At 41.3% G+C, this 17,531-nt stretch overlaps 1 protein-coding gene across 11 annotated transcripts in view; it reads right to left on the reverse strand.

Annotated features, from left to right (window-relative positions):
* Window positions 1–1,693: 1,693 nt before the first annotated feature.
* Window positions 1,694–17,531, reverse strand: part of baz2ba (bromodomain adjacent to zinc finger domain, 2Ba) — a 64,378-nt gene continuing 48,540 nt past the window's right edge. For 2 of the 11 annotated variants that reach the window (XM_072380820.1, XM_072380822.1), the window contains 23 exons: window positions 16,073–16,134; window positions 15,724–15,789; window positions 14,959–15,024; window positions 14,715–14,759; window positions 14,405–14,431; window positions 12,507–12,572; window positions 12,038–12,178; window positions 11,475–11,729; window positions 10,816–11,039; window positions 10,529–10,603; window positions 10,219–10,450; window positions 10,062–10,124; window positions 9,382–9,526; window positions 8,276–9,096; window positions 7,937–8,189; window positions 7,552–7,707; window positions 7,181–7,341; window positions 6,848–7,071; window positions 6,053–6,188; window positions 5,822–5,968; window positions 5,275–5,576; window positions 3,347–3,490; window positions 1,694–3,179 (listed from right to left, as the gene is read on the reverse strand). In XM_072380820.1, coding sequence (XP_072236921.1) covers window positions 3,023–3,179; window positions 3,347–3,490; window positions 5,275–5,576; window positions 5,822–5,968; window positions 6,053–6,188; window positions 6,848–7,071; window positions 7,181–7,341; window positions 7,552–7,707; window positions 7,937–8,189; window positions 8,276–9,096; window positions 9,382–9,526; window positions 10,062–10,124; window positions 10,219–10,450; window positions 10,529–10,603; window positions 10,816–11,039; window positions 11,475–11,729; window positions 12,038–12,178; window positions 12,507–12,572; window positions 14,405–14,431; window positions 14,715–14,759; window positions 14,959–15,024; window positions 15,724–15,789; window positions 16,073–16,134 — 3,968 coding nt within the window. In that variant the 3' untranslated portion in view covers window positions 1,694–3,022. Of the gene's footprint in view, window positions 3,180–3,346; window positions 3,491–5,274; window positions 5,577–5,821; window positions 5,969–6,052; window positions 6,189–6,742; window positions 7,072–7,180; window positions 7,342–7,551; window positions 7,708–7,936; window positions 8,190–8,275; window positions 9,097–9,381; window positions 9,527–10,061; window positions 10,125–10,218; window positions 10,451–10,528; window positions 10,604–10,815; window positions 11,040–11,474; window positions 11,730–12,037; window positions 12,179–12,506; window positions 12,573–14,398; window positions 14,432–14,714; window positions 14,760–14,958; window positions 15,025–15,723; window positions 15,790–16,072; window positions 16,135–17,531 lie in introns of all 11 variants that reach the window. The other 9 variants (XM_072380813.1, XM_072380817.1, XM_072380812.1 and 6 more) reach the window with 5 other exon arrangements.

The raw sequence follows: 17,531 nt of genomic DNA on the forward strand, positions 1-17,531 counted from the left end.
CAGTTACATCGACACATGAAGGGGAGGGGGGACATTTGTGTTTACTGCAAAGACTGTTGAAAATGGAATAAGTCAGGGTTGAGATACTGAGTTACAGACTAAATTCGAGTTCGCCCTGAGTTTTCTTCCTTTTAGTTTTAGTTTCCTTGATATATTGCCTAAATTTCCGAGTTTCCAATTGTTTGGAATGCAGCACAAGCATCTGAGACTAGAGCTCTGATGCTGCTACTATAACAACTAAAATGAAGGTTGTTTTTCAGTTCCTGACTCCGCATCTTTAGCATTTGATTAATTCCCAGGTGAATATGTTTCCCTTTAGTCTGACTAACTCACGATGATGTGATGACAACGACCTTACCTGTGAACATGTGCAAATGTACTTTTCCTGTGTACAGTTTTGAGGAACCCTTTCTTTACTTAACTTTATGTTTTATTTTGGGTTAGTTTATATTCATCTTCTACTTCACTTGTGAGGGGAAGTGTCTTCTGAATTTGATTAAAAAAAACAAACAAAACTGACTTACTGATTATTCTTAAAATTATGACAGATTCTGCTGATCAAATTTAAGATCAGTTTGTAAAATGTGAAGCTGAATATATTGTTACAATATTTAGCTACGTGTGCTGCACTTGAGCTTGTAATGATGATTGAATAAATCATGAGTTTGCCCTCATTAGCTTTGTATATTTCAGCTTGTATGCACTGTAGCAGATTTGCTTTTTCAGTCTATATATAATCAAAATGTGAAATTCTTTAGCTTCTTTTTGCTTTTGTGTTCCAACAAACACAACAGGTAAAGTCTCATTTAATCTCGAGCCATATTAATCAAAACACATCAATTTACATCGTGTTTGGATATAGCGCTGACGAATTTTTGATGATTACCAGTACCCGTGTCATGCTGCTGTTTTTGCTCATCGTTTATGATTACCATTTTACTTTTGGAGCTAGTATTCCTTCACTATACGCAAAAGGCTCTGCAAAAAGGCTTCCAGCTTCCGTTTTAGGGACCGTTCTTGTCATCTGTAAGATCATGGATGATCCCTCTGTGACCTTAAAACAGCAAAGTTAGGGGCAAAAAAACGTGCCCTTACTTGTCTTTCCCAGCTCTATGTGTCATGGTCTGTGAGTTTTTGTGTTTTGAATTCTTGGCCTTTTCCCTTGTTCTAGTTTTCCATTCCATCATCTGTTTACCTCTTGCTCTTTAGTTACCTTGCCTCCTGTTTTGTATTTTAAGAGTTTGCCCTCATGAGTATTCTGGTCTGTTTACTCCCTGATCTGAGGTTACTGATTGCTTTACCTGCTCCCTGTTTGTAATCCACTCAGTATAAACTCTCCAGGTTTTCCTTTGTTCAGTGCCAGATCCGCGTCACTGCTCGCCTCAGTCAGTCAGTCTTGTGTTTTAATTAGAGTTTAATTTTCTCGTTAATCCTTATTTAGTTCCTTGCTCTTCCAGCCTTGGCAGCATCTTTAGTTAATCATATCAATAAAGCCCCTGTTTCTACTGCATGCAAGTCCTGCATTTGAGTCCTTTTTCCCCTCCTTCGGCTCCAGCTGTATTTTGTAACAATACGCATGCTGATGTATCGTTTTTACTAAGAAAGAATAAAGAGGATTAACCTGATTTGCCTTTTTGCCTTTTATAAATACAGAATTACAGGGTGGGACTGAAATAAAACAAGTTTAAGTCACTTACGTTGAAAAACATCCTTTTAATAGGTCCGTGCCACACACTAGTGAAAAATAAAGCTCCTACAAAAGAATGATACTTTTATTCCACAATATCTTAAATAAAGTAACTTCAAGTACTTTTGACTTGGGTACAAAAAAATCTAGCTGCCTCCATCAGGCCACAACACACAGCAAGGTTCAACACAGTGGTTACAAATGGCCTTAGGTCCTCTGTATTGTGGCAGATTACGAGGAAATGCATTATGGAAGCATAACTGAATGGTAGTTGCTCCTTCTTTTTTTTCTTTTTTGTCTGCTATGGTGAGGAATGATTTCTGTGTCACTGTCCAACTTTGGAGGCCTTTTTGGATTGAAATCATATAAAAAAAATAATCGTCATAAGAATGAAAACTAAAACAAGAACATCCCCTACATGCCCCTGTTGGAAGGGTAGGCACTACCAAGATTAAGGATACCACAGTGTTTGCAGAGGATATGTATATACTGTACAAACAATATTTATGATAATGTTTTCATCACGTTCACTAAAATAGAATGCTACAATCATTCTAAGGCATAAACAATATCTTAATATTCTTAAACAATTTTTACACATCGTTCCAAACAAGACATAATATTGACATTAATAAACAGTATATACACATGAATCACCGTAGTCTAACTGTTCCTCTGCGGTTCCTGTAAATAAATGCAGTTTTACAGTTTGAACAAATGAATACAGTCCTCAGATGCCCCAAAGCACTGAACAGTGTAAACAGGTTTTTTTTTTATGTTTTTTTTTTTCTTTCTTGGCTTTGTTTGATATTTTGGAGAAAAATTATAACACAAAGACACATTCCTTTTCTTTTAATTCAAAGCAGTTCAGATGATTCCTCCTTTTCATAGAAAATTAAGTGGACCTTGATTCATAAATAATTATTACAAAATTAAATACATTCACTATAATACGATTAAATAACAAAAGACTATTTACAGGTAGTGGAAAGTATTCTAGCGCAGATACATCAGTGACATTTGAGGATTCATTCAGTGCAGTGTTCTGAGACAGGGAACTGTATTGCACTAGGACACCCCATTTCTCTGGGACTCTTTGGGGCTTTTATCCCTGTTGTAATAAATCCAGCGCACCTCATGTAACAACTTATTTTTTCACTCTGTTAAAATATGTTTCGAGGTGACGCCTCTCCTAAGCACACCGCGGGTTCCTTAGTAGGGGTTGACTTCTTCACGCAAAGCCACGACCTCCATCAGAGAACAGGAATCAAATTAAAACCAGGTGCTCCGGTATGAAAAGTTGAATGGGTCCATGGGGAGAGTCCGAACAGACGTTTAGTTTGTTTGTTTCAGAAGCTCAGTCCAGCGCTTCTCGAAGAACTTCCTCATGTTATGACCGGCTCGACCAATGTCTGAATTATCTTCATTGAATTTTTCGCAGTTATCAAAGACCAAGTTGACGTCGATGATGAAAGTCTCCAGGTTTTGATACCTAAAACAAATGAAACAAGTACTTTAGGTAAGAAAGTAAAACCTACATAGCTTATGCCGCACTTTCCGAGCTTTCACTGCAATATATACACCACTCTGACTTCAATCTGTGTGCGAGGGCCCTGAATGCTTTTGCAGAAAGAGGAATCAGAAGCGATGGGAACTCACTGGCTGCTCACAAGCTTCTCACGTATGGTGGAGAAGTCCATCGGTTTCTTGATGACCTTCCTGTAGCCTGGGACCGATTTCAGGTTGACAGGTGTGAGGAAAGGCCATGCATCCTGATGCCGCTCCAACTCTGCGAGAAGTACTCTATCGGACACAATCAGACAGACAAGAATTCGATGTTATGTGTGAATCAAAAGGCCTCTGGATTTGACTGGACTTTCCTCTAAGTTTTAAGCAGTTATTGTTTACATATTGAGTGGATTACTGTACGTGAAGGAGTCGTTTTTAGTAATCACATGACTCCTCAGCTCGAGATAACCAGCTTCTTTCAGCTCAGTGTTTTGTCTTTAAAACCCATAGTTTGACTGATTTTTAATTAAAAATTCTCAGTGTTTAGAGAAAAAAAAGAAGAAACTGAAACCAGAAGTAAAATTGCATAATCTAGCTCCTCTGCAGTTAATCTGAAAAAGCAGTTTCAGTGAAGACTCACTAAATGTACTCTAAGATAAGGGAAGAGAGATGCTTCTGTTTCACTTCAAGCTAGTGTCAGTAACCTGCTTTTTGCCGAGTTTAATTTTTTTCATCATTTCTGACTCCCCCTGTCCCACTGAAGTTGAAGTTGAAGCAGTTGTCTGTTTAATCTCCTCATTCATACAATCAACATCAAGGCACAAATCTGAGCCAATTAATATAGAAAAAAAAGAGAAAAGTTAGCATCTTTAAAGACATTAAAATCACAGTTGGGTATCAGTTCTTTAGCCTGTCCACAGATCAGTCTGCAGATACAGACGTTGATCACAGCGTGGATTCATCGTCAGATCAGGTTTAACTTTAAACTTTGTGCTTCTTTACAACACTTGGATTTACTGACATGTAGGCAGCTATCAACCAGTTCCCCTCTAATGAAACATTTTCCGTACATTACTGCTGAAATGAATAAAACTAATCTGTATGAAGTTTTGCACTTTTTTTAAACACAGTAGTTAATAAGGTGAATATTTCTGAGTGAAGATAACTGGTGCAGCTGAAAACTGGACAAAAGTTTAAATGTAAGTCGTTCAATGCTCCAAAGCTAAATATTTAAAGGTAAAAGTAGGTCAGGTGTTAGATATGCAGAAACATTTCATCTTAACTTGCTGCCACCTGCACTGACACCAGGCAGGTTACAGCTGAATAAATACATTCAAATAATTTGTTTTATACAGACGAATTTTACCAAGATACCAGCTTTATCCATGACAGAAGAGTTAGGCACGATAAAGATGAATGAGTGGACTACACAGACTAAAATGTAATATTGTAACTTATTGACTCATTCCTGTTTTTAAGATTAAATGTCAGGGTCTCCACCGGCACACAACATAATCACAACTCCAGCTCCACTAACAAAAACTGGGCTCTTTTTTTAACCATTAAGAGATTGGAGATCTGTCAGTTATGGCTTTTTACATTTCTTTTTGTACTTTTTGGCGACCGACACATGTACTTAACTAAGATTGAACATACTCAGAGTAGTGTGAACAGAGCAGCTTTTCTGGAACTGAAGAGTTTCTTGTTAATCAACTTTGTTTAAGTTGATTTCTGGAACAGACCTCCAGCTGTGTAAACAGTCTTTGCTAACAGGCTTCTCTTAAAGCTCAGAGTTTAATTATGATTTCACCTTAGGATGCCCACAAGCAGCCAACAAATTGGCATGTGGAGTTTTAAAGCCAAATATAATGTAATGTCCTGAGGCATACAAAATAAGACTTGATTCATAACAAAACTACCAGAGATTTCAAGTTTTAGTTACAACAGAAGGTGTAAACACATCAGCTCGCTGTAGTTTCGTGAAACAACGGCAGCTACTCTGCAAATATTCTAAGAGGACGATACATAAGAGAAGAATTCAACAAAAAGACAAGCACAAGCATGCCAGAGGCACATACCTGCATAATCCCAGATCCCTGTTGTTGTCTCTAGCCGTCTTGGCTCTCTTTACATACACAGGGTTCGCCTGATTGGCCAGTGTGAGAGCAGGTGAACTCTCCTCTGTTTTCCTCTTCCTGCTGGTGTCTTTCACTCCTTTCTTGGGCGTGCTGCTGGCGCTGGCTGAGTCGTCCTCCGACACTTCCGCAGTACCCGTCTGTTTCCCGTTCTTCTTCGCCTCTCCGCCTTTCTTACCACCCCCTCCGCTTGAGGCTACTGGTTTGGCTGGAGGCTTTTTGCTTTTAGGCGATGGACCACTTGCCTGTAAAGCAATAAATAATTACCTTGGGTTCAGTGCAATTTAAATGTGATCATTTATTCTTCTAATTAAAAAATGATAAATAAGCCTTAAAACTGCTGGAGTATTTTCCATTGGCAGGTTTAATTAAAACATATCATTATTAGGTTAAATATAAATAATATAAGAGCGGATGGTGTGAATCAAACTGAAAACAAATAAAATAAAGCAGGACTGGTTTGATTGTTTCTGCTGACAGTAAATGATACCTTGGAAATGCAAGCTGGGCAGTACCAGTCTCCTTCTGGGATGCTGGTGATCTTGGGTTTGTGACAGTAAGTGTGACAGCCTTTGTCACAACCATCACACAACAGGAGCAGGTCCTCATTATCCCCCTTCTTGCATATCTGACAGTACTAAAATAAAGAAAGTGCATTTCATTAAACACAAGCACACCCTTACTGAACAGTTTATTTTTAATCTCTTGAAAATGTTCTTACCACTTTCATGATGGACCTCTCCCAGGCGATAGACTTCTGCAGCTGCTGGATACACATGGCCAGCTGGGCAGCACTGCGCACTTCACTCAGGGCCTTCCTCCATACCTTCATACCGTGAGCCACCTCCTCCTCGCCACTGACACAGGACAAGGTGATGAAAATCAGAAAATACACACGTACATATGAAAATGTGGACTTATTTACACACAATCAGTCCAGTGTCAGTTGAACCAATTGCCAAGAAGACGGCAGACCATTAAGAGCTCCAGCTGTGCAGTGACAGGCATGAGGATTTGAGGGGTGTAGGGTGCTGAGGAAAGGTACACACCGATTTTGTCATGTAAAGGGGATGCTCATGCAGGAAGAGTAAGTGTTTACTGTTTATTGGGAGCCATAAGTATGCCCATAATTGAGGTTACTGAGGCACAACACCATGCAGATGACTGGAGGGAAAAAAAACAAAAAAAACAATGCCAGTAAACAAAGAAACTCAGTGGAGCCCCTACCACCCAAAGAACTGCACAAGACCAAAAAAAAAACCCACAAATGCAACAAGCTACCAAATAAATCTGCTGTGAAAGCAAAAAAAAAAGATCCTCTTTTGAGAAAATGGGAAACATAAAGCACACACACACAGAGGAAACGGTCTTAGTGGAAGAGTGGGGTGCTTTGGTTGGAGAAATGACCTACCCTTCCCTGTCAGCACTAGTGGATGGGGCGGGGGCAGGGACAGTGACCGTACCCACATTATCCAGCCTGATCTGAATGGTGGTACCTAAGGGGCTCCTCAGGTACCTTCTCTCGATGTTGCGCTCCAGATCAGCCAGACGTGTCACTGCTATGTCCAGCGGGTTGTCCGGGTGACGTATCACCCCGCCCTTCTCCCCGCGGTCCTCTGAATGCTCCTTGGAGTCCTTTTCTGCCGCGCCTCCTGATGCTGGCGTTGATTTGGTCAGGGGCTTGTGTTCGTAGTACACCAAGTCTTCCCGCTCAGACTGTGGGTCCGGAAATGTCCAGCCCTGGGAAAGAAATCGGCTGTTAAATCTTCTGACATCCTGCCGCTCAACATGTTTAAAAGCTCACAAAACGTATAGGGAGAGCATTTATGTGCATTTGTTGCCAACTCACCTTGACCTGCAGGCTGGCTGCAGTGACTTTCCTCTCCAGCTCCTCCACCTGCTGCAGCACAGCAATGTCCATTTCCATCGCCTGCTCCTCCACACACCACCCCCGCACTGACTCCACACTGACCTGACTCTCCTCCAGCTCACGGAGCTCGATCATAGCCACTAGATGAATCACATGACAAATATCAGTCAGCCATAGAGTCAAAACACAAATGCACTCACTGATGCCGGAAAACATATAAGCAAGGACAGCAAACATATACTCATGCAGTTCAGCTGTAGTTCTCGTGGGCTGTTAAAGGGACAGCGCAGAAACTGCAACTACTACTCGTACAGAGAATATGTGTTAAGAAGACCTAATGAGAGACTTACCATCTTTGTGTTTGGTGCAGACCTGAGGGATGATCTCCAAATATTTCTGCACCTGCCTCTGAAGGCCCTTCTCTCTGATTCCTCGGCTGTGCAGGGCATTGACTAGAGACCTCAGCTCTTCGATGTCAGACACCCGCCACCAGCCTGTCAGCATCTCTGAGAAGATGAGGACAGATTGGCATGTTAGGCAGAGGACACTGAACTGATCAATGTAAAATGCTATCTCAGTCAGAATATATATCGGCAGAACAAAAAACCGACTGATCCAATTATCTTTTGTAAAAGACGGGTTTATATTTTCAGAAAGGTGGTTGCTTTAGAATGAAAAAATTCTATTTCACCATGGCCTCTGCTTAAATTACTTCGGGGTATTTTTGTCACTCACCCTCAGGGATGGGCCGAGGTGTGGCGTGGTCAAGGGACTTTGGCATCTCCAAGGCAGGAGAGGGCATTGAAGAGCTTTTCTCAATGCGAGGTAAAGGTGATTCACTCTTACTTGAGACGCTTGCAGCTGTGTTGCCCTCCAGAGAGTGACCTGGCATGGGACTGGGGCTGCTGCACAGAGGCAGGCTGGGACTTATCATACCACTGGGCCAGCTTCCAAAAGAAACTCCTAGCAGTGAGCCACCTGACTTCACCTGGGGGAAAAGAGGATAAACAGCTGGTTATATATAGTGGAGCAGGAGAAGAGCAGCTGTGTGTCTATTCCAGCCACCGGCCTCACCTGCAGGGCCGAAAGTGGGTAGTTGAGGAGGCCAGCTGGGTGGTGTGGGCTGGCAGAGGCAGATGCAGCAGAAGGAGTGAGAGGGAGGGCAGGGGACGGAGGTGGGGACCTGGGTCTGCCTGGGGTGGAGGATGCCTGAGGAGACCCACGAGGTGCTCCTGGCGGAGTGGTGGTGAGTGACGCGAGGTCACAGGGGTTTCGAGGGAGCAGACTGAACCAGTGTCCGCTCCTCTCTGTTAGGACTCTGAGCAGCTGGTCGCTGGCTTGGAATGAGAGGAGTGGAGATGGAGCAGGGGATGAGGTTGGAGGAGTGTTCCCTGGGCTTTCACGGGGAGCTGGCAGGCTGGGGAAAGATAAAGAGGTTGAAGCTGGGGGAGGGATGTTTGCAGTGTCATTAGTGGTCACCATGGAGGGAGTTGTTGCTGCCACCGGCTCAGGAGTGTTGTGACTGGGGGAGGACGATGTTCCTGTGTTTGAGGCGATAGGAGTGCCCGTGGGACTGCCATTTTGTCTCATGTGGGCTCTCTCCTTATCCTCTGCCTTCACAGACTCTTTGCTGGCGTCCTTACCGAGGTCTCGGAGCGTGCACAGTTTTGAAACACAGCCTGGCTGCTGGTAGAAGAGAGACGGGGAGCTTTTCTTGCCATTGTGTTCCTTTTCCTCCTCTCTCTGCTGCTCCAAGCTTGGTGTTCGAATGCTCTGCCCATCGTGGCTGGCAGATTTCTCCTTCTGCAATTCAATATCCTGTGGTTCCTCCTTTACTTTGACCTCCTCTGCTGCTCTTCTCCTTCTCTGCCGCTCCTCCTCCAGTTCCTCTGGAGCTGCAGAAAAATGTGCAAGTAAATTAAAACTAAGCACTAAAAATCATCAATTTTTTTAGACTTGCTAGTGGAAGATAAGCAGAGCTGTGCTATTATCATAGTTTACAGATGCAATCTCTAATTAGTCTTTAAGAGTTACGATCAAGTAAAACATTGTCAGCATTTTTCACACTCCCAAAAACAGCTAAATGATGTATTTACAACACGTCCTCCTTTATCTTCCCTCCACAGTCTGCGTTCTAAAATCTTTTTTTTCCCTGTGAGGGTCTGTTGAACTGAAACTACCTTCTCCACTCTCCATGGCTTCAATGAAGACCCCTCCACAGTGGGGTAGCACCCAGTACCGGCGGCGGTACCGGTCCTGTCCGTACATCATGCAGCGTAGAGAGTGGGATATCTCAAAAAGCTTTCTCCTGGTCTGATGATGTTGCTGCAATTATATAAAACACACACTATGATTCCAAAAGACATTCACACAACAAATCACATCTAAGTTGCCTAATGTTCTTTATTATCATTGTGATATAATGAGCACTGCACACTATGCTAATGAGGTAATTTATCAAGCTAATTAATGCTTTCATTAGCAAACAGCCCTATGTCAGCACACATGTTCATATAATGTACAAAATTCCTGGGTGTTTTCAATACACACTGAATTAAAGCTTTTAGAGGCTGCAGCTATTTTGAGAAAATGGGCTCATAAATAAAGGTTTCACAAATTCTCTCACGGGAGGAGGATGCATTGCTCAGGTAAATAAATACATAAGTTCATGAATCAATAATACTGTGTGTTTCTGTGATTTATGTCTTAATAGTTACTTCTCTAGGAGGCTTTTTTTGGTCTCACTGTGTGTTCTGCATAAATTCACACATGAGCAGCAAAGGCATCGTTTTACTGATGCTTTAAACATTCCTGTTAATGGTAGTTAGCTTTGTTAAAACACATATAACGAAGAGAATACCTTGGCTAATTTCTCTATTTGCTTCTCCAGCTCCTCAACACTGGTGGCCTGGTCGACTTCATCCTGATGGGACGCAACACACACGGGTCACATTTGTGAATCACTGCACGAGGTCTCTTTCGATAATGTTTGTTTAGAAAGGTCTTTTCTTTTTTACCTCATCATATGTCTCCACTTTTTTAACCTTTTTGATTTCTTCCCCCTCCTCATCCTCCTCGTCCTCTGCCTGCTCATCACTGTCGTCGTCGTCGTCATCCTCGTCTTCACTGTCTCCACCCAGTTTCCTCTTGCGTTTGGCGGCAGAGGACGGTGTGCCGACAGAGTGGTTCTCCTCCACACCCATGCTGGCCTCCCTCCTTCCAGTTCGTTTGGCATAAATGGTCCTCAGCCTTTGTAAACAAATACAGGTTCAGCATGGCGATGCACTGAAGGTTAGAACATTGCTTTTAAGGCTGCAGAAAACGTACTTCTTCAGTTTTCCCTCCATGATGATTTTGTCCTTCCTCATGTTAGCCATTTGATCCAGGTTCTTGTCAATCTCACTGCAAGAGGAAGTGCAGTCTTGTTAACTAAAGTTGTGCTGATGTGGTTTTTGGTGAAACAAATAAACTGAGTAAAAGTTCAGAATGGCTGTTTCAACTCATAGGGAAAAACTTGCTGTGATGTAAATTTAATTCATCATGTAATTGCAAATTACTTAGTCAGCAGTGGTCAGTCTGACTTCCCACTTCTTCATTTTTGCTGCTTTTCCTACCTGATGACAGCCTTGCTGCAGGCAAGCTCATTGGCCAAGAACCCGAGAATTGAGGCCTTCTGGGAAGGCGTGTGAGCCTGGAAGGCTTTGGTCTTCAGACTGAGGGCCAGAGGAGCCAGGTCTGTGTTGGCACAATAAGCCCCCATGTACATCTGTAGCACCTCAGAGACATTATCCCTATTGATGCCAACATTGGTCAGGTGGTCTCCCAGCATCGTTTTTGTCTGATCGAGAAAAAGATAAGACCATTTGAGCTTTTTTTCTTCTTCACAGTAATGGAAAAAGTTAAACCTTGAATCTAAAATCAAACGTCATCACCTCATAAGCTAACATACAGAGGTATTAGAACATTAATGTCAAAGTACCAAATATCTGTTTACTTTGAGGAGTAGTCCATTTGAGATTATCAAATGAATTATTCTGAGCCCCTTTTTAAATATGATACCTACATATGTTGTTTTTTATATCTAATTAGTGCCATATGTAGTGTATGAAAAATAATTGGTAACTATGATAATCTTTATGTTTTAAAGTCATACCTTATCTAAAATACCGGACAAGAGTATTTTACTCTCAGGAGCAATTCTTAAGTTAGCACCACTGGTTTAAAATTAGATACAAGTTCAGAGCATGACTTAATGCCCTCTAGGATCACTCACCTTTTGTCCAGCTGGCAAACCGGGATCACACACTGCTAGAGAGAGCAGTTTGACCAGAAGGTCTTGAACTTGGCCCATGCTATCCCCCACATTGAGCAAGCCCTCCTGTAGCATTCCAAGGGTGGGCACATCCACATTCAAATCAAGTCCCAACACTTTCCCAAAGCCTCGCAAGAAGTGCATCAGCATCAGGCAGTCCGACACAGCCCGTCCAGGAAGGATGAGACCAGGAATCCGGGAGAACTCTGGGAGAGCCTGGACACAGGAAAGGAGGTAAAGTTTGGATTTAAAGCTGTTTTCGTTGTTGTTCGGTGTTAATGTGAGATGTTTTATTTAAAACAACTATGTGTAAAAGCAATGAAGCTGTTGGGTCGTTCATTCCAATTCTAAGTAATAACAGCTTATTTTCTACATTTTGCAATACTTTTCTTTAACCACTTGGGGGCACACATTCCCAAATATAAATGTTCATGAACATGTGGTCTTATACTGACACAAGAAAATGTTCAAATGTACAACAACTTCTAGAAATAACAACAATAACAATGATAATAATGAACAACCTTATGGTCTGACAGACACATATCTTCATTTGGCTTCTTCAGCTCCCTTGCTATCTCCAGCTCCAGCCGCCGTTGCTCCAGTTTACGCTCTTTATTCAAGCGCTTCTCATCCCTTTTCTCCTGCCGCAAGCGTTCACGCTCCTGGAGAGTCCAAAATTCAAGGGAGCATTAGGGAAGCAAAGCAAGTGTATGCATTTGCATGTGTGAAAAAAAGACAAGAAGGTTTATTTGACTTTGCTGAGCGGTGTTAGAATTCAGCCTAATGCTGCTGCGCATTCAAAGGAAAAGTGCTGGAGGGCCAGAATCTTTTCATTTGGTAAGAGTGCAGAAAAGAAAAATGAGGGAAGAGAGTGCACGAAAAGGAGAAAAAGCAGCAATCCATAGAAGGAATAATGGCTTTGGCCCGTTTTATGGAGTGGACTGTGTGAATGTGTGTGTTTCTGCATTCACTTGTGTGCATATGGACTACCTCTGCTTTCTTGCGAGCCTCAACAGCCTTCATCAGCATTACATGTTGCCTCCTCCTTTCCCTCTCCTAGAGTGGCACAAAACAGATGCACATTAACACGCACACACTACACAAACAGCTCTCAAGGTCGACTAAGCTGATTATGTATTAATGTACAACTGTGATGCACAAAATTCAATAAAGGGCACCATATCTGAACAAACACAAAACGATGCTTCACATGTATACACTTTCACATGTATGGTGGAAGCATAAGTGAAGAGTACAGTAGTACAATGACAACCAAAAAGCGACACATAGATGCGATACAAAGTAGATGTGATGACAGGCTCAAAAAAGAGAAGCAGCTGGAATCGGTGACGGCGCCTCTAAACTAAAGCTGACACAACAAAAGCAACAAAATGCTGGTTCCCACAAGTCATCTGACATGCCAAGCTGGCATTATAATCAAAATAAAATATTCTATTGAGTCAGTCAAGGCTAATGTTTATTTGACACGTAATTCCAATAATATTTGGTGAGCGGATGACAAAGAGGATAGTAAAGAGTAGCTACAAACTGAGCAGTTCCACTTCAGTGGTTTTGGCAGCTTAAGCATTAGCACAGTATGTGACTTCTGAGGATGAGACATCTATGTTGTTCTTTGGTGCATGATACACGGTCTACTGCAAAAGGGCACAGGAATCACTGGTGACTGACTATCATTTTTTTGATCTCTTTCGGTTTACCGCTCCACAGTATCAGACTGTCATTCCCTCTGTGATCCACCAGGAAGACACAATTGCTACTATTAGGGCTCGCCAAGGACATTTTCAGCACACAGAGACTAAAATAGGCTGTTTGTGAGGATTGTTTTGTCATCATGATAAACAAAACAAACTAGTTGCCAAGTGCTCAAGTGTAATATTTCTTTGTCCTTATTTGTTAGATTTATCTACAAATGGAAAACTTAAAAAAAAAAATTACGTGAAGCCTCTGGCATTCAGCTTCTCCTTTTTTTCCTTTTACAATTAATCAAAACCAATGAATGTAAAAGGTTTTTTATGACAATGATAAATATGATCATAAATATCAGCAGTATTTCATGCATCTCACTTCCGACCCCTTCACTGTAATGATCTCAGTCCGGTGAGAAACAGATAGGCAGACCTTTAGATTCAGCTGCGACTGTGCATGAGTGAAAAGGGCTACAAGCAGGAGAGCTAGGCCAAAATAAAATGCTAAGTAGAACCATATTTGTCCCCATGGTGGAATTGATTATATTCTTGCTCTTCAGCGAAACAGATTAATGTTAAAGCAAAGACTGAGCTCAAACGGCGGGGAAATCAGCCTGGAAGCGTCTCCACCATGAAGACAAAATGACTCTCAGTAGCTGTTTTCATTCTTTGTGCGGAGTGCAGGAACGGTGAGTGACAGAGAGGCTGGGATGGGGCAGGTTAAAGTCCAGCACTCTGTGGACTGCAGAACAGATGCACGGACGAACAGACACAAGCTCGATGTCCGGGCCGAAATAGTCAAGCACTCAAGGGTAACACAGGCTACTCCGATACAACAGTTAGACAATGTATGTGATGGATGGAAACTCCTCGAGCGCTCTTTCAGACAGTGAGTGTGGATTGGCTAGCAGTCTTTGCAATGCATTCTGAGTAGATAGGGAGGATGGGGGAGGGGGACAGAAGCTGCCTGGCCACCGTGACAGGGTCAGTTGTCCCTCAGGACGAGCAGATGGAGGCAGCATACTGACTCTTATTCTCTTTTGTTGGTTTTGCTGGAAAGCCATGCAGAAGAATGTAGTATGACAGCAGCCAGTGCTACACTTAATGCATTGCTATGACAACCATAACACAATCAGTTACACGATGCAGGTGTTAGATGTACAAAAATAAACATACCCATACCATATCTAGTCTATGCCTCTCCAACTCCTGGCAGAGAGAGTTGGCAAAATATTATGGAACAGAAGTAATATCCAACACCAATAAGCATGGGGTTTAATAAAGAGAAATACTGAAGCATGTCATTAAACAGATGTTTGGTAATTAACCACATTCATACTTACATACTCATACATGCCTGTATTTAAAATCATTTACTCACACACACACACAGGGCTGCAAATTCTTGTACAAGCAACGATCAAAGTAAATGGTTTAATTCACTATGAGCTATTACATTCAAAAGTCTGAGGAAGTTGTACTGAATGCCTACCTGGTGTTTAAGAATCTCCGCCTGCTGTCTCCTCAACTCCTTCTCCTTGAAAGCAAGAACAAGATGATGAGGGAAAAATCAATATGCTTCCATAGTACCAATATCATGAAAATCACCCCCGACTGGTGGAATTTCAGCCTTTTTTCGAAGCTAGTTCTATTTTTTTTTTGCCAGCCTATCAAAAATGGTTGAGAGTAACGTGTGTATGACACATCTTAGGGGTTTTATTGAAATACAAATGTACCTTTAAGCGCTTCTCAGCTTCCAATATTTTGGCATTAGCAGCTTCTTCTTTCTTTTTCCGTTTGGCCTGTGAATAAAGATTACAGTCAGGAATCACAGAGACGGACACATATCTATCCGCCTTGCTTGACAGCTTTGTTGAACTTAAAACTATTTCTTTTTTTTTTTTGGTTTTCAGTTTTCTGGTATACGCATAGATTTAATGCTCCCGAACGCCAGGCAAATTTGTAAAACAGAGAATGAATAATGTATCTCTTTAACAAGTAATTGTGAAAATTTTGAAGGCTCCTGTTAAGAGTGTCTTGCCAACCGTGTCAACTAAAAATTGATTTACTCCTGTTAAAACACTTTGAAGCTCCTGTAGTATAATTGCGTGTGTCTGCACATGTATATGTGTGAGTGGATGCATCGCAGGCTGTGTTTTTGTGTGTAGAAAACAGCACTTTTTTTTTTCCTCGACCCACTTATGCTAAACTGTTACTGTTGTCTGATGAAAAAAAAAGAAGAAAAAAAATGACTTTTCTGTCCAATTTAAATAAGGTCTGAAGAGGCAGCAACAGCCATTTTAATATTCAACAGCCGTCAACCAAGACCAATTTAGCATTAGTTCCATGTGGAATTATGCCTAAGAAGACACAACTCCCTCCAATGCATGCTGCTGTTCAGTAATGAGCTTTAGGAAGATTAAAACACTATAGACTGAGAGGCTGCAGCTATCCAGGAATGTTCTGCTTAATCAGAGGTGCAGTTGGATCAGATTCTCTACCTCCAAAATTTGCTGCGCTCTCAGTTCCTTCTCCATCCGAATCTGCTGAATACGCTTGATCTTTTCCTATAAAAAAAAACAAACAAAACATAATCTCTTAATATTTTAGACAGAGGCAAACATCCCCAGATACAATCACTTTCCAACCACTCCATTCCAGTAGGAGTGAGCAAAAACACACAGCAAAGTTTAGAAGTACTGGTAATAATGGTAATTGAAAAGTAAGCTTAAGAGGATCACAAAACAAGCATTCAGCATTTTATGCAGTGTTTGCAGGGAATTGGGGCGTTGGGACAGCTAGATAAATAAAAGACAGGGAAATAATCACACAACCGTAAAGAAGACCCACCTGCTGCTTGAGAATCTTGATGTGCTCTTTCTGCTTCCGTCTCTCCTCTGCTGCCATGATAGCTGCAACAGTCAAATCAGCGTCATGTCAGTGTCCAGAAGAAGGAACATTCAAACGCTGGAGAATTACAGCTTTTAAGCTTTACCTATCAAGGTGTCTTACATGGATCAGAATGAATTTCATGTGAGTGGCTGAGTTATTCACTGACTGACAACTAAAACAAGTCAAGAGACACAAACAATCACAGCGCAAACAGAAACACTTACACATTAAAATGACCCATCTTTAACAGCGCTTTAAAGTAACGTGTCGGATTTAGTAAAAACTCTTGGTGCTTTCCTTGACTTCTCTTGGAACGCTGACCAACAAGTCATCAGTATTGTGAGGCTCAGCTTTTACCAGCTCTACTACGACAACAAATGTGGGCCTGACTTTGTCTAACCTCACTCGACCAGTTAGTTCAAAATGCAGCTGCAAGACGTTCACAGTCTCTGGCTCACAGTCCCTGGTAGTAAAAGATTTATTTAAAAATGTTGTTAATTTCTTCATCGTGACTTCTCCACTCAGTCTTCCCATTACGCCTAAAACAAAAGGCCTTACTACAGCTAAAATCTGGAAGAGTCAACATTAAATCTCTTTTCCACATAATCCAGTGAGTTTTAACCAAATTTAACAACTCGTCTTTTTCTCCTGCTTTTAGTTCTGTGTGAGGTTACACTTGTCAAGTAAACTTCATTTCTTTAAAAGCCTGTTCATTTATAATGATTAGGGGGCAGCTTTTATTCAGTTTCCTCTTTAATGTTCTTCCTATTAAATCTTCTTTTAAGTGTTTTTATGATTTTCCTCATTGTTTTATGCACTAATGTTTTTACTCTATTATGATGTGGTTATCATGTCGTGTTTTATGTTTAAATCAAATAATATGATTCATAATCAAGTAAATTATTCTATATTGTACAGATTTTGATTAAAATGTGTGTCTTATCAAGACCTTTAAACAGCTTAACAGCAAGTCAAATGATGAAAAAAGCCAGCTACAGCTGTACACTTATGACTGGGTGTCGATCCTGAGTCTATTGCCTGGAAGAAATTAACCTGACCAGTGACAGGTAGTTACGTTTTTAGAGTTACTTATTTTGGAAATGTATGTTCAAAATTAAGTGACATCTAAGAATAAAAACAGTGAGATCATATCTTAATTTAGTAACAAGCATTTTCTCATCTAAATGTTCATAGTACAGGAAACTAGTTTCCCTTGTCTGAAGCTGATATGAGACTCTTTCAGACTCTCAGAAGACTTAAAGGTCTTCTGTGGTCTGGTGTCAAGGTTATTAGCTCCAAACTTGATTGAAGATGTAAAATATCTCAGAAGCTTGGCCTTTCTGATGAAGATACAGGCATTCAAAGCCTATTCAAAAGCCCCCATCCTTTTAATATCACTCAACATGGTGACTGTGGT

This window comes from Leuresthes tenuis, unplaced genomic scaffold, assembly GCF_036924035.1.
Source record: "Leuresthes tenuis unplaced genomic scaffold, fLeuTen1.0.hap1 SCAF_2, whole genome shotgun sequence".
In the NCBI taxonomy this organism is placed as follows: Eukaryota; Metazoa; Chordata; class Actinopteri; order Atheriniformes; family Atherinopsidae; genus Leuresthes; species Leuresthes tenuis.